The following is a 23,733-nucleotide window of genomic DNA, read 5'->3' on the forward strand; positions in this document are numbered from 1 at the left end:
TTCCCAATTTATTGTTTGCGTCTCCTGGCACTTTTATCGGCTTGAAGATGCTGTGGGAATATCCCCATGCCAGCATTTTTACCAGTTGCTTCCGTCGATGGCGGTTGTGGTGCCAGCCTATTATTTCTTGGGAGCCTTGGAGATGAGGCAATTTGCAGCCAGCCCCATCCCGACATGTGTTGTACTGCTTGCCCTCGGAGAACCAGTAGCTCGTTCCTTACATTGATTATAATTAAATCTTCTATTTAGAATGATGATTTTATGGTGCTGTTGTCTTCCAAGGCAGAAAATTTTCCGTCGTGAGCGTCATCTATAATAAGGATTTTCAGAAAACAATCGAGCAACAGTTTTACTGAAGTTGGCCCTGGCTTTGTATAATAACGTAAAGCAGACACCCTATCACCAACAATTCATGTTGTACCTCACCTCTTGTGCTGCGACAGCTGGCTGCCCATCACAGCACAAGTCTTCAGTAAAGCTTTACCGTGAATACAGAGGGAGCAGCGAAGAGATTAAGTGACTTTAAGTGGCTTTACTGTCCAGTGCTACATCGTCATTTTTTCTGAAATTGATTGTAGGATTAAACTGCGACAGGAAATTGAGGTATTTCTGATTAACCAAACCACAAGTGCTTTCCTTTGTCTGGGTCCTGTTTTCCAAATATGCTTTTCAGAATTGAGTTCCATTTGGGAGATGCTGAACTGGTATATCCATTTTCTCACGAAACAAAACCCGTCTGTCTTGCTCCCAAACATTGCAATAGACATTGAAGGTGTCCGTCCCTATTCACATCAAAGCATGCTCTATCATCCTGCGTGGTGCTTTGAGCATCTGGCATTTTTGGAAAGACCTATTCCTCCATTAACCCTGTCCGATAGCACCACAATTGAACTTAATACTACAGCCCAGCTCCTATGACACTCTGCCTCCCAGCAGCGATGCAAACTATTGGGGACGGCAAACATCCAGAGGAAGAACTAAGCTAATTTGAAGGAGAAAAGAATCTGGGAAATTCCACTCTCTCCTCCAAAGATGATCAAACAAGCCCATGATTAAGGGTTTTATAGATAACAATCAGTGGCTCTCATTTAGATCCTATTCTGAGTCTCTGGGCTGAATTTAGTGCAGCCTGCCTGAGCAGGCGGATGGGCTGGGAGAATCAGGCAGGAGAACAGTATATCCTGCGTACGATTCCTGGCGTCGAGAAAATGAAAAAACTAAAACCGAGAAAACTGAAAGGTTAGTGGGAATAACAATAATCTGTATTGTCACAAGTAGGCTTACATTAACGCTGCAATGACGTTGCTATGAAAAACCCTTGTCGCCACATTCCAGTGCCTGTTCGGGTACACGGAGAGATAATTCAGAATGTCCAAATTACCAAGCATGTCTTTCGGGACTTGTGGAGGAAACCGGAGCACCCAGAGGAAAACCACGCAGACACGGGGAGAACATGCAGACTCCGCACAGACAGTGACCCAAGCCGGGAATCGAACCTGGGACCCTAGCGCTGTGAAGCAACAGTGCTAACCACTGTGCTACCGTGCCGCCCGAGACCCAACATGGAATTCCCACATTGGTATTTTAACCATGCTTGTTATTTCCTCCAATGTACTTACCATGTTCTGGCTTCACTTTCGATTTTTGGTCATTGCATATTCCAGATCCTTTACATGCAGGACATGAATTCCTCTTGGTACCACTGGTGGAGACAGGAGCATTCCTTGATGGGGCTAAAGAAAGAACACTGGCTAAGTCAAAGGTCACGAACTGCCTTACTGTCCATTGTAATATTCGTACCACAGAAATGCTAAACGATAAATTAAAACCTTAGGCATGAGGCCATGCAACCTGGAGGAGATGTCAAATCTTCACTTTTATTAGAATTGAACAGCAAAATTGCCTGAGAAGAATTGGACGAGAATGACGTATATTAAAGGTGGACAACTTAAAGATTTTGGTTTTCATGGCAAAGTGGATCACTTAATATCTAAATATTGCCTCACAACCTCATCATGTCCTGATGCCCAAGGTTTGCGAGAAACTGGAGAGGCAGGAAGTGAGCAAGCTGCCGGAACGGATTGTAATTTTTTCCTGCCAATTGGCACGTTCCATTTTTTAAAAAACTGGCTAATGTTTCCAAATAGTAAGAGGAAGCTTCCTGTCACACAAGGCCCTTGGCTTCAATCTCGCGACATATTCATTCAATGCTTGTAATTTAATCTGGGGAAGCCGAGGCACTGAAAATGAAAAGTAGGCTGGAAAATGTCACTCACCGGCCATGTGTGTTCGGACTCCTCTGCAGTAAGGGCAGGCCAGAGCTCCAGGTGCAGATTCTTCCGGTGCGGTCGGTGGTACAAATAAACTATAATCGGCGCCTAGAAGGTAATTATCAGCAGTAACCATCACAGTCAAAAGCAAGATAACCCATATTGCTTGCACTTTGATTCTTGAAGCTCGCCCTTCAAGGGCACCTCCCACCAATTATCCAACGTTAGCCTTTGAGCACAGGGCAGAGCTGTGCTTTTATGAAAACTGCAATCGACGTTTGATCAATCAGAACAGATAATCACAGGAAGTGGAAGGGTGTGAGGGACGGGTCCAATGCAAAGGAGGCCGCAATCTCAGAGGAGAGGCTGAGAGGAGTGGAGGTGGAATCCAGAGGGCAGGAGGCTGTGACTTTCCTCTTGCAGCCCAGAGGAGCACCTTCATCCCTCCTGGTTCCACAAAAGAAAAGGTTTACGCTTACCTTAGAACACAGAACATAGAACATAGAACAGTACAGCACAGAACAGGCCCTTCGGCCCTCAATGTTGTGCTGAGCATTGTCCGAAACCAAGATCAAGCTATCCCACTCCCTGTCATTCTGGTGTGCTCCATATCCAATAACCGCTTGAAAGTTCCTAAACTATCACAGCAGACAGTCCATTCCACACCCTAACCACTCTCTGAGTAACGAAACTACCTCGGATATCCCTTTTGTATCTCCCACGCTGAATCTTATAGTTATGCCCCCTTGTAACAGCTACATCCAACCGAGAAATAGTCTCTGAACGTCCGCTCTATCTATCCCCCTCATCAACTTATAAACCTCTATTAAGTCGCCTCTCATCCTCCTCCGCTCCAAAGAGAACAGCCCTAGCTCCCTCAACCTTTCCTCATAAAACCTATCCTGCAAACCAGGCAGCACCCTGGTAAATTTCCTTTGCACCCTTTCCAATGCTTCCACATCCTTCCTATAATGAGGAGGCTCTTATCACCAGTTGCAGGCCTGGCTCGACCTGGTCTTGTCTCAGTTAAAGTGCAATCGGAGCCTCTTGGCATAATAAATTCTGGATTAACATTTATGCACGAGCCTGAGTTATGACCAAACATCGGCAAGAGCGGAGTGGCAAATGGAAATTTAAGACCATAATAGCTAGGAGCAGAATGAGGCCATTCGGCCCATCGAGTCTATCATGGCTGATATGTTTCTCATCCCCATTCTCCTGCCTTCTCGCCATTACCCCTGATCCCCTTATTAATCAAGAACCTATCTATCTCTGTCTTGGCCTCCACAGCCTTCTGCGGCAATGAGTTCCACAGATTCACCACCCTCTGGCTGAAGAAATCCGCCCTCATCTCCGTTTGAAATGATCGTCCGTTCAGTCTGGGGCTGTGCCCTTGGGTTATAGTTTCTCCCACTAGTGGAAGCATCCTCTCCATGTCCACTCTATCTAGGCCTTCTGAAAGTTTCAATGAGATCCCCCTCATCCTTCTAAACTCCATCGATTACAGACCCAGAGTCCTCACCCGCTCCTTATATAACAGGAGGGTAGGAGGTAGGAATGGATCTGGCCTCCGTGAAATATTGTACCATCATTTGACAGCTAGGACATCAGAGAAACATTACCAGATTATTTACTCAATGGCAATTAATGCAGTTTTGATGTAAAATCATTCTTTAATCCGTAATAAAATTCATGGTCCTTTTACCTGTATATGGCCCTTTGACTTTAACAGGCCTGCGCTTTTGTCCCTCACGAAAAGATGAACTCTTGCTTGTCTGACTAACTGAAATACCAGGAGCTAGAGGGTGCGTGATGGATGATGACGCATCTGACTCAGTGCCTGGAAAAATCATAATTATTCCAATATTAGTGAAGGCAAAATTTTGTTTGGCATTTCCTTCTTACTTCTCTTAGTTAATCTTATCCTGGATATTGAGTGCTCTTTTAGCCTGTGATTTGAGAGGTAATTGCAACAGCTATTTCTGTAGTTGAGGAACATCAATACATAGATCTTATGGTTCTCAGTCCATAAACGTAATGATCTCTCTCTCTATAGCCTCATTCTAAGAGACAAAGAGACAAGTACAAAGGACTAGAGGTAAGTGGGCTTGGGAATAAATGGCAGATAAAGTGGGCATGGCAGTTAATGGTAAATGCTGGTATTGACTGTTACGAATTGGGGAAATTAAGATTAAAAAATGAAACTGGGATAAAATAAAATATAAAAGGGAGTTGACAAGGGCAGCTGTGTGAAAGAGTTTTTGATATGTGAATAGCATACCAGTGAGCAAAACAACTGTTTACCTATGTGACAAGGGGAAAACAATGGGATGTAGAAGAGGTAACTTCGAAGTGGAGAGATAAGGGAAATGGCACTTATATGTTAAAAGCTGGAATCCCAGAGTGGGTAGCATCAAAGGGAAAGAATGATATATCCACAGCACAATAACTGGAGAAAAGGACACAGTAGAGGCAGCTATCATCCCAGCCACAGTCTGCAGTCTCCTTTGAAAATAAGTTATTGCTAAAGGGGTAGCTGGTTAAAATCCAATGCTTGAACTAGCAGATTACGCCTTTGCTGAAACTGAAGACAGTTTTCCCAAATTTGAACAAATAACCTGTGCTTGGTAATTATCTGCTGGATTTAGTTCATAGTTATATAATATTGGATGTTGTTTGGGTACATCTCAGAGTTCAGGAAACATAGGTAGTTGGGAACAAAAGAGTAACTGCATGTAATACTGTGTGTGTATAATCATGGTGAAGTTAAGTGTACTATTGTAGCATCCTTGCCATGTGCTTTTCTTTTAAGTTAATAAATATTCTTTCTTAATTGATCACAAAATGACTGGATTATTTCTCCCTGGTTCACGTATTTTCCCCAAATTGAAAATATACATCACTAAGAACTGATGTTCCAAGTTACCCTCCTGGGCTTTGGGATACTCTTGCATTTAACATCAGCGGGGTTCTTAACATAACTCATGGCTGGGGTTCATTAATTGCATCTACCATTCATATAGTATGCTAGGGTAGACTGTAAAAGGTACAGTGCTGATCTTATATTGTGGGGCACTCGTGTACAACTACTGAACACATTTGTCATATATATCTCGGTGCTATTTCTAGTCCTCAGTTACTTTCGGCAATTTAATGACTGCTGAAGAGAGATTTCAGACAATGTATGAAGTGTATGTACAACAGGATTTCACAGATTAATGACAAGGCATAAGAATATGAGAAAGGCAACATTTCAATGTGAAGTAATTTGTAAAGGATTAATTTTTAATGATGCAAGAGCATGACCAGCAAGTAAAGCAGAATTCACATAATGGAATCTAATGGCAAAATATCCAGTAACTTATTATTTTTGCATCATTTTGGTCATAGCTATCTAAAAGAGCTGATCTGTTGTGATCCTTCCTCTACTAGCTTAATATTTCTGTTTGTGTTTTCAGAGCCTATGTCTGTTGTTGTTAAGAGGTAGTGTCTAAAGTGTGCAAATTAGTGCAAACTTGGGGGATGTGCAGTGATACAGAAACAAGCACTTCCTCTCTCCAAGAAAGACTGCCAAGAATTTAGACGGTTGAGTGTATGAAACAAGGATATTTATTTGAGACTGGTTTTCAGCAGTTTATACGATGTAGCCTGCTGAGGTGAGCAGTGTCGATAGCCTACATTGACTAACAATATTTGTATGAGGTTGAGATAGGTTCTTAATTATGTGCAAAGCTTCTTTAAACAGATAACTAAATGGGTAACTTGAAAGATCCCACCTTGGGATCCATGGAATTACACAGAAAGTGCAGCACAAGAACAAGCCCATTCAGCCCAACTGCTTCATGCTGGTATTTATACCCCACTCATCTCCTTCCATCCTACTTCATCCAATCCTATCGATACATAACTCATCTACTCTTTTCTGCCTCATGTGCTGTTCTTGCTTATTTTTTCACGCATCTATGCTACTTGCCTCAAAAAGTCTATGATAGTGAATTCCATATTCTACCCATACTCGCTGAGTAAAGAGCTTTCTCCTGAGTTTCATATAGGATTTATCAGTGATTATATTATATTTATGGCTCCTAGTTTTGGTCTCTAGCACGTCTACCTTATCAAACCCCTTCATAATAAGGTCAAAGCTGACTAACCATCATAAAACATATGAGCGGCAGGGTAGCACAGCGGTTAGCACTGTTACTTCACGGCACCAGGGATCCGGGTTTGATTCCCAGCTTGGGTCACTGTCTGGGTGGAGTCTGCACGTTCTCCCAGTGTCTGCGTGGGTTTCCTGGAGCTATCGCTCCGGTTTCCTCCCACATGTCCCGAAAGATGTGCTTGTTAAGTGAATTGGACATTCTGAATTCTCCCTCAGTGTACCCAAACAGGCGCCGGAATGAGGCGACGTGGGGATTTTCACAGTAACTTCATTGCAGTGCTAATGTAAGCCTACTCGTGACACTAATAAAGATTATTAAATTAGTTTGATTTTAGAGATTTAAGATTAGGAGAAAAGTTAACACATAAAATGAGTTTGGTTTCATTAGAGAGAAGTGCCCACAGGTTTTAGAATACTAAAAGGTATCCAATGATACAGACATTAAATCACATGTCCACTTGGACTAACAGTACATAATCAGAGTTTATAGGTCTGAAAATCAATAACCCTCATCTGAGACTAGAAGGATTTTATATTCCTCACAGAAGTGACGTCCAGCCAAAAGGTTGATGTTGTTCCATTTATTATGGTTAAGCTTCCAAGTGGCTCAATAAATGTACAATGTGTGGAACTGAATTTTACACAGTGATTGGTTCAGTTTTACTTGTGATGTCAGGCAGTGCACTAGTAAGGGTGAAACAACTAGCTTTAGTCTCCTCGTTTTAGGAAGGTAACAACATTGACGGTTTGTGACATAGAAAATAGAAACAGGAGGAGGCCATTCGGCCCTTCAAGCCTGCTCCACAATTCATTATGATCATTGCTAATCATCAAGTTCAATGCTCTGATCCCGTTTCCCCCCCATACCCCTTGATCGCTTTAGCCCCAAGAGCTATACCTAATTCCTTCTTTAGGTATTGGCCTAAAGGTTTTGGCCTCAACTACTTTCTGTGCTGGTGAATTCCACAGATACATCACTCTCTGGGTGAAGACATTTCTCCTCACCTCAGTTCTTAAAGGTTTACCCCTTATCCTCAAACCATGACCTCCAGTACAGAACTCGCCCACCATTGGGAACATTCTTTCTGACCTACCCTGGCTAATCCTGTTATAATTTTTCTACAAGATCCCCTCTCACTCTTCTAAACCCCAGTGAATATAATGCCAACCAATTAAGTGTCTCCTCATATGATAGTCCAGTCATCCCAGGAATCTGCCTGGTAAACCTTCACTGCACTCCCTCCATAGCAAGAACATCCTTCCTCAGATAAGGACACCAAAAGAACAAAGAACAAAGAACAAAGAAATGTACAGCACAGGAACAGGCCCTTCGGCCCTCCAAGCCCGCGCCGACCATACTGCCCGACTAAACTACAATCTTCTACACTTCCTGGGTCCGTATCCTTCTATTCCCATCCTATTCATATATTTGTCAAGATGCCCCTTAAATGTCCCTATCGTCCCTGCTTCCACTACCTCCTCCGGTAGCGAGTTCCAGGCACCCACTACCCTCTGCGGAAAAAACTTGCCTCGTACATCTACTCTAAACCTTGCCCCTCTCACCTTAAACCTATGCCCCCTAGTAATTGACCCCTCTACCCTGGGGAAAAGCCTCTGACTATCCACTCTGTCTATGCCCCTCATAATTTTGTAGACCTCTATCAGGTCGCCCCTCAACCTCCTTCGTTCCAGAGGGAACAAACCGAGTTTATTCAATCGCTCCTCATAGCTTATGCCCTCCATACGAGGCAACATTCTGGTAAATCTCTTCTGCACCCTCTCTAAAGCCTCCACATCCTTCTGGTAGTGTGGCGACCAGAATTGAACACTATACTCCAAGTGTGGCCTAACTAAGGTTCTATACAGCTGCAACATGACTTGCCAATTCTTATACTCAATGCCCCGTCCAATGAAGGCAAGCATGCCGTATGCCTTCTTGACTACCTTCTCCACCTGTGTTGCCCCTTTCAATGACCTGTGGACCTGTACTCCTAGATCTCTTTGACTTTCAATACTCTTGAGGGTTCTACCATTCACTGTATATTCCCTACCTGCATTAGCCCTTCCAAAATGCATTACCTCACATTTGTCCGGATTAAACTCCATCTGCCATCTCTCCGCCCAAGTCTCCAGACAATCTAAATCCTGCTGTATCCTCAGACAGTCCTCATCGCTATCCGCAATTCCACCAACCTTTGTGTCGTCTGCAAACTTACTAATCAGACCAGTTACATTTTCCTCCAAATCATTTATATATACTACAAACAGCAAAGGTCCCAGCACTGATCCCTGTGGAACACCACTGGTCACAGCCCTCCAATTAGAAAAGCATCCCTCCATTGCTACCCTCTGCCTTCTATGGCCTAGCCAGTTCTGTATCCACCTTGCCAGTTCACCCCTGATCCCGTGTGACTTCACCTTTTGTACTAGTCTACCATGAGGGACCTTGTCAAAGGCCTTACTGAAGTCCATGTAGACAATATCCACTGCCCTACCTGCATCAATCATCTTAGTGACCTCCTCGAAAAACTCTATCAAGTTAGTGAGACACGACCTCCCCTTCACAAAACCGTGCTGCCTCTCACTAATACGTCCATTTGCTTCCAAATGGGAGTAGATCCTGTCTCGAAGAATTCTCTCCAGTAATTTCCCTACCACTGAAGTAAGGCTCACCGGCCTGTAGTTCCCGGGATTATCCTTGCTACCCTTCTTAAACAGAGGAACAACATTGGCTATTCAGCTGTACACAGTACTCCAGGTATTGCTTCACCAATGCCCTACACAATTGTAGTAAAACGTCCCAATTCCTATGCTCAAATCCTTTCGCTATGAGGGTCAACATATCGTTTGCCTTCTTTACTGCCTGCTGTACCTGCGTGCTTACTTGCAGTGACTGATGCACGTAGATACCAAGGTCTCGCTGAATATCCAACTCTTCCAATTTATACACAAACTAGAGTCCCAGGCTAACAAACTAGAGTCCCAGGCCAATGGCACAAACCCAAGACGTCTATGGCAGGGCTTACATGAGATCACTGGTTACAAAGCAAGGCCAGGCAGAATCTCTGGGGTTGGAGCATCCCTCCCCGATAGACTGAACAAGTTCTATGCCCGCTTTGAACAGTCAGCCAATACATCAGTGCCACTTGCCCCAACAGCCTTGGACACACCCATACCCACTATTACACCCTCGGAGGTAAGAGCTGCCTTCTTGAAAGTAAACCCGTGGAAAGCGATAGGCCCCGACGGAGTCCCCGGGCGAGCACTCAGAGCCTGCGCTAACCAACTGGCGAGTGTCTTCACAGATATCTTCAACACCTCACTTCTCCACTCCGAGGTCCCTACCTGCTTCAAGAAGACCACCATAATACCAGTACCAAAGAAGAAAAAGGTAGCGTACCTCAACAACTACCGACCGGTGGCCCTGACGTCTGTTGTCATGAAATGCTTCGAGCGGCTAGTCATGAGACGGATCAATGTCAGTCTCCCAGATGGTCTTGATCCATTGCAGTTCAGTTCGCCTACCGCAGCAACCAATCCACAGCAGATGCTATGTCCCTGGCCCTACAATCAACTCTCGAACATCTCGACAACAAGGACACCTACGTCAGACTGCTGTTCATAGACTACAGCTCTGCCTTCCACACCATTATCCCAACAAGTCTAATAACCAAACTCTGCAACCTTAGACTTGACCCCTCCCTGTGCAGCTGGATGCTTGAGTTCCTCACCAACAGACCGCAATCTGTCAGGATAGGTAACACCTCCTCCACAATAGTCCTCAACACCGGGGCCCCGCAAGGATGTGTGCTCAGTCCTCTACTGTACCCCTTGTACACACACAACTGTGTGGCGAGATTCAACTCCAATTCAATCGATAAGTTTGCCGATATGACTGTGGTGGGCCGTATCTCAAACAACGAATCAGACAACAGAGGGAAATAGATCACTCGGTTGCATGGTGTACCGAAAACAACTTCTCTAAATGCTGGAAAGACCAAGGAACTGATCATCGACTTCAGGAAGCGTAGCACGACCCCCCCCGTCTACATCAATGGCTCCGAAGTAGAGATGGTCGATAGCTTTAAGTTCCTGGGGGTCACCATCACTAACAGTCTGTCCTGGTCCACTCACGTTGGTGCAACGGTCAAGAAAGCCCAACAACGTATCTACTTCCTACGGAAGCTAAAGAAATTCGGCATGTCTGCATCGACTCTCACAAACGTCTACAGATGTGCCATAGAGAGCATCCTATCCGGCTGCATTGCAGCTTGGTATGACAACTGCTCGGCCCAAGATCGCAAGAAACTGCAGAGTGTGATGAACTCAGCCCAACGCATCACACAAGCTTGCTATGGTCCCATTGATTCTGTCCACACCTCCCGCTGCCTCAGAAAGGCAGACAGCATTGTCAGAGACCCGTCACACCCAAGCTTTGCCCTCTTGCAGACTCTTCAATCAGACAGAAGATACAGAAGCCTGAAGACCTGCACATCCAGACATAGGAACAGCTTCCTCCCCAGTTACTAGACTCCTCAACTACTCTCCCTTGGACCGATCTGTTCCCTGTAAGAACACTATTCACGACGCCTTATGCTGCTTGTTTGGCCCTAGTTCCGCACTGTAACCAATCACTATTTGTTGATTCTGTCAATGTACTCTGTTGATTATTCTTTTGTTTACTATGTACGTACTGTGTACATTCCCTTGACTGCAGAAAAATGCTTTTCACTGTACTTCAGTACATGTGACAATAAATATCAATCAATCCATCATTCAAATAATAATCTGCCTTCCTATTTTTGCTACCGAAGCAGATAACCTCACATTTATCCATGTTATACTGCATCTGCCATGCACATGCCCACTCACTCAAGTGGATATTAGGTAAGACCAGGGACTGCTTTGCACTCATAAACAAATGAGTCACTGACCCTCACTGCCAAACACCTTCCAGAAGGCAATGGATACTCGGGGAGTGCACCGAAGGGCACTTGACCAATGGAACTGGTCAACAGGGAGATGCAGAGAAAGGGAAAAATAATGTTAAATAAAAAGAGAAAGATAAGCTGCTTCAAAAAGGAGCTGGCTGTATATCTGCTATGGATGGGATTGAGATTGATGTTGAAGATAGACAGCCCATAGGGCACTGTAGTTCCTGTGCTTTTTGGGATTGGGGGCAGAGAAGCATTGTCAATGGTGACCAGTGAAAAGGTTTGTGAAGTTTTCTAAAGTTGCTGACTACCTTAGGGGATCAGGGAGCACTTCTGCAAAACTTCCCCTTTCGTGGTTTTGAATCCTGAACAGGGTTGGTTGGGATAATTTGTGGAAGGATTATGTTTGGGGAACTAAACTGCTCTTTTAAAATTCACTTACGTTTCTTAGATTGCAGCAGCACTGTGAAGGCTAAGAAACTAGAGGGACAAAGCCACAGGCTGGTTAAGAGACTGAGACGTTTAATGCTTCGAAGAACCACATAAACAGCCATATCTTTAAACTTATACCTCAGTAGCTTCCTGTCAAACATGTTATTATGTAGAGGATAACTCATAATGAAATCAAGCTTTCTGTTTTGACTAGGAAGTGGGTTTGGAGGGAACTAAATGTTTTTCTTCACGTAAGAAAAATACAGAAACAAAGTGGATAATATTGGTGCATCATCGTTAAATTAACTATTGCCCATCATTTTCCAATACACACTAGCTGGGGCGGGTTTAGTGAACTCGGAAAATTAGCCAAAAGACGTTTCACGTTCATAGACACTTTGAAAGTTGATTCTCACCAATGATACAGACAAACATAGATGGTCCTCCTGTACGTTTTCCTTCTTCCTGAATCTCTAAAGCAGCTTTCCCTATTTTCCTTCTTGCACCAGCCTTCGGCTGTCCCCTGTCCCCGAAGAGCCTCTACTGTTCTCAAAGTTCTCCCAAGTTTTCCTTTTCACTTTCTTCACACACACCGGGCAGAGTGACGGGCAGGTGAACATTCGGCCCATCATACTTACTTTAAAAATATTTGGACGATTTTGTGACAAATTTAAAAGTACCTTTTTGCCCACACTGACTGACAGTTTGAGCGCTAATTTACTAATTTCTCACGCTGGCTGCAATTTTGTCCAAGGCACTGCTCATCTTTTATGACTGACCAGGTAGTGCAGTTCAGACAAAACTGGAACTGAGTTTAAATTGAGGGATATTCAGCAAGGAAAGAGGGGGCGGGGGGTGACTCAATGCTATTTGGGAAGCTGAAGGCCCAATTTACTGATTCATTTTCCTAACAATGAAACACAACACATTGTTACTGGGTATTACACAAACTTTATTACCATGATAAAGTGCTGGAAGGAAATGCAGCATTCTGCAGCTTTTCTGGATTGTGGGGAAGAAGGTGTCTGTTCTGTCAGTGGACCACCTACCGGCATAATTTCTAGTCAACGTTCGCCTCGAGAGCAAACAGAAGTTTGGCAAAGCTTTCCAGGGAGCTCCTCGGCGTCATCTCCAGTATCCCAGTGGAGTGTGATTGTGGGTGCGCAATATTCTCACTGAAAACACCCAGCACTACAATTAGGATTTTGTCCGTTCAAAGGTTGATTGTGTACAAGGGGAGCATTTTGGAACCAGGCCGTGAAAAAAAAATGGTTATGGGTTATCTAACTATTGCTGGTGTAGCTTGTAGCGGGAGCCGTTTATTGGCACAATTGTGCAGTGTTTAATTATCATTGATACCAATAAACTGACCAACACCAACGCAGCTGATGGTTGAGAAAAAAGTGGATAGAGTTCTTTTGAGAATGTGTTCTAGAGGCAATGATGGTGAGTGTGTGTGTGTTTGTGTGTGTGTATGCCAGTGTGTGCCGGTGGGTGGAAGGGTGGTAGTTTTAGGGATGGGTGGTAGCGATTGTTGAGGTGAGCTCATGAGCAATGATGAGGTATAACCCTGATGAAATCAGGTGATTGACATGTGTGCGTCGACATTCAAATGTAACAATACTCTGTCTTGTGATGCCTGTGGTGAAAAAAGCTGGGTGCAATGATCCCTAATGAAGTGCAGATTTTCTGGAAGTACTTTTTAAGATCACTATGTACTTCAATAAGCTCTTCCAAAAGCTTATTGTTCCTCCTCTGTTCCTCCATGATCTCGCGCCGCATGTCAAGGTTACTCCTGTTCGAATGTTTTGAACAATGAGATTTTCGGCTCCCTCCCCCCATTGCCTTTTGCTGCCTCGGCTTTGAGACAGAGTTTGTTTCTTCATTTCTGAACTTCATGTGTTTCATGTTGTCTTGCTTTCTCTTTTCTGGCACTAACGTCTTTTTAATCTCTTTCTCTGTTTTCTGATTGGGTTGTTGAATAGGATGATGTGCTGAAGGCCTTTCTGTGTTAGCAACAAAACATTGGATATTAAAAGGTGAACCGTTCAAACCCTTACTATGCTATAGTAAGATGTCTGACAACACCGGGATAAATACCAACAGGTTTGTTTCGAATCAGTAGTTTTCGGAGCGCAGCTCCTTCCTCAGGTGAATGAAGAGGTGGGTTCCACAACCACATATATAGACAAATTCAATGATGCAAGATGATACTTTGAATGGGAGTCTTTGTAGGTAATTAAGTCTTTACAGGTCCAGATGGTGCAACTGGAGAGAGGGCGAATCACAGGTTAAAGAGGTGTGAATTGTCTCAAGCCAGGAGTTGGTAGAATTGAGACAATTCACACCTCTTTAACCTGTGATTACCCCTCTCTCCAGTCACACCGTCTGTTCCCGTAAAAACGTAATTACCTGCAAAGACTCCCATTCAAAGTATCATCTTGCATCATTGAATTTGTCTATACATGTGGTTGTGGAATCCACCTCTTCATTCACCTAAGGAAGGAGCTGTGCTCCGAAAGCTAGTGATTCGAAACAAACCTGTTAGGCTTTAACCTGGTGTTGTAAGACTTCATACTGTGCCCACCCCAGTCCAACGCCGGCATCTCCACATCATGGCTTACAATGCTGGACATTGCGCTATTTTAAGGAGCTGTGGTTCAATTCATTAAAACTCAACTGATCAGTCAAACATTCATTCAAAATATATATAGGGCACGATTCTCCGGAAAAAATTCTAAGTGTGGTAGCAGAGCAGGAATTGTCGCGAGCTTCCCGGTGCTCAGCCCAGCGAGGCCAGCAATGTGATTCTACGTTAATTGGTCCACTTACCAAGGCCTCACGGGATTCTTGCCACCGTGCTCACCAGCACCCCGCTAACACCGAGGAGACCAGCACAAAATCCGGGGAGGATGCTAGATGCTGTGGAGGCCAGGAGTGATGTCCTGTTCCCCCAAGGGTACAGTAGAATCAGCCACAGGGCAGCCAGTGTCTTCTGGGATGAGGTGGCGGCAGCTGTCAGATCGGGATGTGTGATCAGGAGGACTGGCCTCCATTGCAGGAAAAAAGTCAACAACCTACACTGGGCAGCACGAGTGATTAGACACCAACACCCCCACACCAGCCCTCCCCAAGGACACATACACCACCCCTGCTCCCCTTGCCAACCCTCCGTCGACTCCCCTTAACCGCCGTCCCCACCCCAACAATCCCTTCACACCACCCCCCCACCACTGTGAATCACGCGTGCGGCTAACAATGTCCCCTCTGTGTCTACTCAGGAAAAGCTCTCCCATAATCATCAGGAGAGGGCCCAGACTGGCGGTGGGGTGCCGGATGTAAAACCCTTACCTCCTTCCAGGAGTGTGCCCTGGAGGTGACTGGGGTGGCCGAGGACAGTTTGGTCACCCACGCGGAGACTGGCGATGCAGCAGAGGTGAGGAACAACCAGGCTCCACCCGGAGGACCTGTCAAACGTGAGTGGTGATTGCCTTACTGACTGACCCATCCCTCCCACGGACTACAAGTCCATTCTCCCGCAGGTCCTCCAGCCGACGGCGCCGGCCCATCCCGGGCGGCCCCCTCTCCTGACTCGCAGGGAAACACCTCAGAGGAGTGCTCCGAGGGTGCAACTGTTATAGTCACGGCACAGCTGTCATTCCCATCCTCCCGCCAGTGCAGATACACACACCTTGGTGGGAAATGTTAGTAGAGGCGTCTGGGGCAATATCTGGTGAGCATCACACCGCTGATGATGCACATCGGGTGGAGGCAGGAACCCCCAGGCAAGACAGCTGTTGGAAGGCTTCTGGATCCCAGGATCCTGATCCTGTGGTACAGAAGTACCTGGAGCTGATTGAGACGATAGGGAGCAGCCGGATATTCAGAGGGAGGTGGCAGCATCGCTCCAGCAGATCCATAGCTGCTTGGAAGAGTCCCAGAGGCTACAGGCACAGGAGATGTCGCCCCCAATGAGAAATACTGAGGCCAACACTGCCAGGGTAGCGATCACAGTGGAATACCTGGTGCATAACGTCAGCACCATTAGTGAAGGGGTCCCAGGCAGTCGGTGGGGGTCTCGGTAGAATGTCCGATTCGCTGGGGGATGTGACCCAGCACCAGGCTAACCTTCATGAGGTTCTGCGGGACATGCCCCGCTCTTAGATGAGAATGGCCAAGGCGCTTCAGAGCTTGTCCCAGCTGCAGGTGGGCATTGCAAAAGTGATGCAGAGCATGTCCCAGTCACTGAGGAGCATCGCCGAGGGCACTGACACAATGGTGCAGACCATGCGGAGCCGCCAGGGCTGGCAGAGCCAGATGATGCAGTGGCAGCCGGGGCTCGAACCAGCTGCCCCTCCATCCCAAGCAGGAGGAAGGGTTGCTGGATGCCAACCTGGACCCGTCCCATGGAGTGGCCACCAGCACCCCCCTGTTCCACCCCTCTGATGAGGCCGCATCTCGAAGTCAGGGTGGCTCCGGCCACAAAGTCCCCCAGAGGTCGCCCACCAGGGGGCATCAAAGGGCACACGACACGGTTTAGGCAGCTGTCTGCCTTTACCACTAATGTGCATCCTGGGGACAGACTTAGACTTAGTGGTAGAGCTAGGAGGGCAAAGTTCATTGAGGATCACTGAGGGCACCGAGGGTGGGGGAGAGGGGGTAGGGGTGGGGGTAGGTAAGGGGTGGAAAGGGGGCTGGGGCGTGGGGACAGTGGGGAATTGGAAAACACATTAAACACTCTTGTGCACAACCTGTGTGATGCCTCTGTCACCTTCTTCCACAATGTGGGCTGACCGATCCCTTGGCCCATCTCTCCAGGCATCTCCCCCTCCCCCTGGCACCCAGCTACCCTCTGGCTGCGGACATGTTCCCGGAGCTGTGTCCCATCCCCTGGGTGTTTGGATGTTGGCTGCTGCGTGTGTGGTGTTGCCTCCTGCATTGTTTCAAGCACAGTGTCCAGGCATCAAGGTGTGATTGGGATGCTAGGCAATGACTCCCGCATGCTACACGGCCCGCCCATCTGCGGGAATCCACGGGATGCATGAAGTGCTCACTTATCCACTTACCCACGATTGCCCATTCCCTTCAGCCGCATGGCCAGAGGCCTCAGCCGTCGGTGGGGGTTCTGCCTGGTCAGTGGGGCAGACAGGCAGTGACAAGGGTTGCCCCCAGAACCGGTGAACAATCCAGGCATCGGCATGGTGGTGCCGCGAGCAGTTGCCCCCTCCCCCACGCTGGCCTATCCCAGCCGAAGGTCCCTCACCCACAGCCGAGGGTCCCTCACCCTCAGCTGAGAACTGGGGCAGCAAGCCCAGCAATCCCGGGCTCTTTGCCAGTGAGCAAAGATGGCTACTCACCTCCTTGGCTCCCCACAGAAGCCCTTCCGCCAGATTCACATTTTTAAAAAGTAATCGGCGCCAGCGTGAGCACTTGCTGGGGAGGCCGCTGAATAACGGGAGGCCGTTGGATATGGGGTGACTCTCATTCATTGTATGGAAATGAGGCTTAAGTGGTGACAATTGGTTTCTGGCCATGCTCTGACGCGATCCCAATTTTGGCTACGGGAGCGGGCCAGTTGCATTGTAAACTGTTTGGCGCCTGGCGCGGTTCTCATTTTTGGCCTCTCCCTCTATTCAGCGACCTCGTTTCGCTTGAGCGAGAGCGTAACGTGGCCGGAAGATCGCGCCCATAACCTACAATTGTATTCTCCTGTGTCAAAAGTTTCTGGATGACAAGCGACATTGAATACAAACTTTCAGGCCATGACCATCAACACAAACGAGTCAAGTCATTCCACTGCAGAGGCTGGATACTTGCGTCTAGACAGCCTCCATATCACAGTGTTCCCAGTTAATGGCCAAAGCGTTACAGCCCCTCCCGCAGCAGCAGGATATTGAGAGCCCACCGAAGTAAAAAGGCAATTTCAAAGGCCTTCTGCACCAGGGGAGATATACTGTGGCGGCACCGTAAAATCCTTACCAATGTTTTCAAGGTAAAGCTATGAAAGATCCAATCTGGCAGAATTTAATACCATTTCCTGAGGGAGTTTGGTGGCAGTGGGGGTTTAATGGTACGGGAGGGATCCCATCACCTTCCTGACTCTGACCCGATTAACTCCACTTAATTCCCACTTAATCCAGCTGTGCCATGCAGAAAGCCCAAAAACCAAACCCTGTTGTGGTTGTTTGTGGTCCTTTGGGAGGCGTGGGGTGTCTCCTCGTTAGAAGGCACTTGGTGTCTCATCAAGGGACTCAGCTTCAGGAGTGGGTGGGTGGGTGGGGTGAGTGGGGCAGTTCCTGTTGAGAGCCACACCCTTCCTCCGCTTGCTGCCTAACTGCTCCCCTTGCACTCCTCACCTCTCGACCTTCCTACCATGTTGCTCACCTGCGGGGCTGGATTCTCCGGTCGCCGACACCAGAATCGCGTTCCGCGATTGGCCGGAGAATCCCCGTTTACGACCAAATTGGGAGTGGCGCCGCTTTCGCGATGCTCCGCACCCTCCAAAGTGGCGCACACTCCGAGTACGCCGCGCGACTTATCGAAGGCCTCAGGACGTTGCATGAGGCCCGCCCCTGATGCTCCGCCCACGACCGGCCGAGTTTACGACAGCGTCGGTCTCGCATGCTATTTCTTTCCGGTAACTCGACGTGGCGGCTGCGAACTCAGTCCAGCGTCACCACAGTTGGGGCAGGGCCGATCAGTGGGCAGGGGGAACTTTGCCAGGGGCTGGGGGCACTGTGTGGGGTGGTCCGGGGCATGTGCGCTGGCCAAAGTGGGGGGGGCACTATTTCGCAGGCCGGGTCCGCGAGAGGCCGCCACCATGTTGGCGGCCTCTGTTTTCTCTCCTTGCACAACTCCAGAAGGAAGCAGAGAACCAGAACTGGCCCACAACTCATCGCCACTCGGACTGCTGGGTGGAGCAGAGTGGCAGCGTCAATGGGCATTGGCGATGCAGGAGAGGAGTTTCACACATATATGCTGGCAAAATAAAAACATCGCACTGCCAGCTTGCACATAACAATCATTTGTGTTGATTCACTGTCACCATCATTACAGCGGTGACTTTAAACCTTTCCCCATGTCAGTTCCAATTCATCCCTTACATCTCACAGGGATCCTTCAAGTGTGATATCGGATTTGGAGTAGGGGAAGGCTCAAGAGTCCTCAGAGGAGCCTGTGCACGTTGAGGAAACACCAGTACACAATTCATCCTCATCCCTTACTAGCCCAGGCCTACACACCTTAGTGGGGACGCGGAAAGTGTTTGCTATGTTGTCTCACGGTGAAGCGTACATCACAGGAGCAAGAGTTGGAACTGGGACAGCAGCAGAGAGTCTGTGGAGAGGACATCCAACAGAGGCATTTCTGCTGTTAAGGCAGAGGAACAAGTTTCTACCTCTGCTGAAGTGATGGGATGGCACCACACTGAATTACTGTAATAGGAAAAGGAAAACGTTTTAGTTGAAAATGGGAACTCACATTGGTGATTATAAAAATGTTAGTGCTTGTGTATTGCAAAATGTAAACGAATCATATATTTTTATTTCAGGACTCCATCTTCCTCAATCTACCTTGTTTCTTCCAGTCTTCCAAAATTGATATTAATCTTCAGGCCAATGGCACAGCCAGCGTGGAAGATGAGCAAAAGATGTGAATGGGAATGATTTGTGTTGAAGTGGTTGGGGGCAGTGGATTCAACATAATTTTGCTGTAAAGCTTCACACACTTAATGAATTGTACCTGGATGAGTCCCATTGTGACTTCCCTGGCGGCTGCTCACACCCTGGACACACATTCGACTCCCACACATCCTGCTTCTCTTCCTCCTGTGAGAATGCACCTTCCTCCAGCTCCAAATCTCTCTGCTGGGCAATATCGTACAAAGCACAGGAGGTCACTATTATTCTGGACCCACTTGCTGGGGCATACTGAAGGGCAGCCCCAGAACTATACAGGCACCAGAACCACATCAATATCAGCCCGATGGCTTGCTCTATGACTGCCTCTGTGCTCACGTGATTCCTGTTACACCTCATCAGGGGTAGGATTCCTCACAAGTTCATCACCAGGTCCTCAAGGAATAGTCCTAATCGCCACACTGTTTGGAGGTGCAAACTCCTGTGGAAGATATGACTGTTGCAGAATGAAGGCATTCTAGGATATGTTGCTCCGACAGACATGAAAACCTTCTGGTGGTCACAAATGATTGATGCAACAACATCACTTCCACTAGCCAAAGACTGTTGAATGGCCTGGGAATACCTTGATTGCCTTATGTATACAGTCTATGCCTCCTTATACCTGTCGGAATGCAGCCGCTACAGCAGAATTGAGAGCTCTCTACACCGGGTAATATCACAGTCGACATTAGTGGCAGCCATGGCAAAAGCTGCACTGGTTGCCTGGAAGATATACTTATGGGTAGGAGGTTGTGAAATCTGCAGATGTCAGCAGCAGATCCTTGGAAGGTAAACAAATGCAAGTCTGTGTTGACCTTGGTGGCCATTGGGAATTTTTGAAAAATTCATTCGGGGATGTGGGCTTCCGTGGCTAGGTCAGCATTCATTATCCATCCCTAACTGCCCTTAAAAAGGTGGCGCTGAGCTTCCTTCTCAAACTGCTGCCGTCCATGTGGTGTAGGTACACCCACAATGCTGTTAGGGAGTTCCAGGATTTTGACCCAGCGACAGGGGAGGAACGGTGATATAGTTCCAAGTCAGGGTGGTAAGTGGCTCAGAGGGCGGTGATGCTCCTATGTATCTGCTTCCCAAATACCTGCCCACCTGGCCCTCTTGGAAACAGTTCTTGTTCCAGGAGGTTAGAGATGTCAGCAATGAGCTGCCATGAAAACTCTGAGCTCTCCTAATTCACCATCGCTCTGTCACGTTAAAGAATTCATCCTCTGCCTGTAGACCCTGTTCTGGGAGGTGTCACCTTCTTTGAGCTGGCTCTCTGTGTATGGCCCCTTTATCATGTGGAGTGGCATGTGGATGCGGAGAAGGCTGTTGATGTTGTTCCTGTGGCTGCTACTGTTGTTAATGTTTGTGTTGCTGCTCCTCTTGAACCTCATTAGAGGCCCTGGATTCACTGCATAACCAGCTCATATGCTGCAGTGCAGACTGACAGAATGGACGTGCAGAGCAAAGTCAACAAAATCCAAGTCAGGTGATGTGACTTCTAAAATATTGGAAATTACCCGCAATGCAGTGTAAGCACACTCTCAGAACAAGTACAGTGAGCTGAAGCATTTCCTTAAGATGTGGGAGTAGACATAGCCCATTTGGTCTACCGAGTCTGCTCTGCCATTCAATGAGATCATGATTGATCTGATGCAATAATTCTCAACCCTACTTTGTCGCCTTATCCCCATAACCATTGATTCCCTTACTGATTAAAAATCTATCTCAGCCATGAACATCTTTAATGTCCCAGCCTCTACTGCCCTCTGTGGTAAAGAATTCCACAGATTCACTACCCTCTGAGAGAAAGAAACTCCTCATCTCTGTCTTAAATCGGTGGCCCATTACTCTCTGGTCCTAGACTCCACAACCTCTCAGCATCTACCCAGTTAAAACCTCTGAGAATCCTACGTCTCAATGAGCCCTCCTCTCATTCTTCTAAACTCCAATGAGTACAGGCTCAACCTACTCAAGAAAATTCCCCCACACCTGGGATCAACCTAGTGAACCTTCTCTGGACTGACTCCAATGTCAGTAGATTTTTCCTTAGATAAGGAGACCAGAACAGTCCACAGGGTGGTCGAACTAATGCCTTGTATAGTTCAGCAGGACTTCTTTAGTTTTATACTCCATTTCCTTTGAAATAAAGGACAATATTTAATTCAGGCAAGGAAGCAACTGGCTAGTTCCACTCTTTCAAGGCCTGTCAGCCTGTCGATTTTACAAGGTAATGAATCCCAACTGTGCTCTCACCTTGGTGTGCCTTGTGGAAATCCATGTACTGGCTGTTTATCCCAGATTGCTGAATTCATTGTCTTTTAGCATGTTTGAATTAGAGACCTGACATGAGGGTTCCTCAAATGCCTCCAAATGTGCCCTGGCTCATGTTGGGTTTCTGATATGTCAGTATAATTTGGGGATTGAACCCGCACCTGAACCCTATCCCCAGACTGTAGAAATACTATTGCCATGGCAGCATGGAAAGGCTAACCACATGAGCCCACGACAGCCATGTCCATTCATCTGGGAGGATGGAGGTTGGGGTTCGTGAGTTGGCTGCTGTTCAAAGGCCTGGCCCCTTGGATCCATCCATCCAGCCGTCCGTCTGCCGATCCCTCCACCCATCTGTCCCACCATCCATCCATCCATCCATCTATCCCTCCCTTCTTCCCCCCCACCCCCACCCCATGTTACCCTCTGGTTAACATGCTGTCCAATATCCAAGACTTGATAACAAATCCATTAGTGGAGCACAGTGCGTTGGAGTTCTGCATCAAAACTGTGACATGAACCGTGTTAGCCACAATGCACACCACAATATTCCTGATCCTTCCAGGAACCGCCAGGTCATTGGGAAAAACAGTCTGGTTTTCCTTTTCTTGAACACTCTCCAATAATGCAATTGGGGACATTGCAGTCATCAATTAAGTGAGGACAGTGTCAGGCTGACGTCCGGTACTGCAGCACTGCACAGAATCATCCCAATCATAGAATTTTAAATTGTTAATATAACTCATTCCGTAGACATGCATTCAAAGATACAGAAAATCCACTCTTGGTCTCAGTCAAGGAAATGTTTAAAAACATTGTCTAAAAAATATCATTGCAGTTTGGGGGGTAATTCTGTTGATTTGGGGTGTGGTTGGGGGGGAAGGGGGTTGACATTGGTATTTTGTAAAAAGTGTTTGTTTACGTCTTTTGTAACTTCTGTAAAAAATGTTACAATTTCAATAAAAATAATTTCCAAAGAAGAAAATGTCATGTCTTATCGTGTACAAGGCTTTTGGCATAAATTTACGCTCAATCAGAATAGGTGTAAACATAAAAGGCTGGATTCTCTGTTTTTGGGATTATGTCTCCACGCCGTTGCAAAAACTGTGGACTTCCATGCCAGAAAAACTGGCGTGAAAGGGCTACATATTCCTTGCCCTGCAGGGGCTAGCAAGGTCACGGCGTAAAACTAGCAGCTTTTGCTGTAGATACGGGCCCCCACACTTCCAGGTCAGAGGCCGCGCATGGGCACGGCAGCGGCCTCCAGCGGCCGCACCGTGTTCTATGGTGGATTTAGACCGCGGAGCTGACCCTGACCGCCCGCCCGAACATTCCCCGGCCAGGTATCAGGTCCCCCCTGCCCTCCGATCGGCCACGCTAGTATCCCGACTGGCAGGACCATATTAGATCCACGCTGTCGGCAGTTAGGCTGGTCGGAGGCGGAGAATGGCGGAGCGGGCCTCCAGCAATGGCTGCAGGTAGGGCTTTACGGCGCGGTGTACTCTCCGAGTAGGCCGCTTTTCGGGGCCCGGAGAATCGGGGAACCGGTGCCGGTCACGATTTTGCGCGCCAAAATGGATTCTCCGCCCCGGGGCCGGCCGCGATTTTGGGGCCGGGGTGTGGAGAATCCAGCCCAGGGTCTTCACAGTTTCTGCTCGTTTGCACGGATGGGGCTATGTTAATGAATGTCTGAGAGTTTTGAAAGATATTTCACGAAATTGGTATAAACAATTTGAATAAATTAAATTTTGCAATTAAAATGGGACTCGGTGAGTTGTTGACAGGTTTCCCCACTATTTTGCGCTGGAACTCAACATACTTATAACTTTGCTACATTCACTGTTGATGTGCCTTAATCCCAGTTTCCAGGACAGCAATTCAGGTTACACTTACCCTTGCAGCCAGCAGAATTCCATGTCCAGTTGTTTAAACTCACAGTTCTCTAGTCAGGTGAACAAAGTTTAATCACAGAAGCTGTTTCCTTTTAC

General features: G+C 47.1%; 1 protein-coding gene across 7 annotated transcripts in view; it reads right to left on the bottom strand.

Annotated features, from left to right (window-relative positions):
- The window catches only part of akna (AT-hook transcription factor), a 271,963-nt gene that overhangs the window by 13,355 nt on the left and 234,875 nt on the right, over window positions 1–23,733 (bottom strand). For all 7 annotated transcript variants that reach the window (XM_072488305.1, XM_072488310.1, XM_072488309.1 and 4 more), the window contains 3 exons: window positions 3,976–4,110; window positions 2,277–2,378; window positions 1,620–1,733 (listed from right to left, as the gene is read on the bottom strand). In XM_072488305.1, the coding sequence (XP_072344406.1) occupies window positions 1,620–1,733; window positions 2,277–2,378; window positions 3,976–4,110 (351 nt within the window). The remainder of the gene's footprint in view (window positions 1–1,619; window positions 1,734–2,276; window positions 2,379–3,975; window positions 4,111–23,733) is intronic.

Source organism: Scyliorhinus torazame, chromosome 22 (assembly GCF_047496885.1).
Source record: "Scyliorhinus torazame isolate Kashiwa2021f chromosome 22, sScyTor2.1, whole genome shotgun sequence".
In the NCBI taxonomy this organism is placed as follows: domain Eukaryota; kingdom Metazoa; phylum Chordata; class Chondrichthyes; order Carcharhiniformes; family Scyliorhinidae; genus Scyliorhinus; species Scyliorhinus torazame.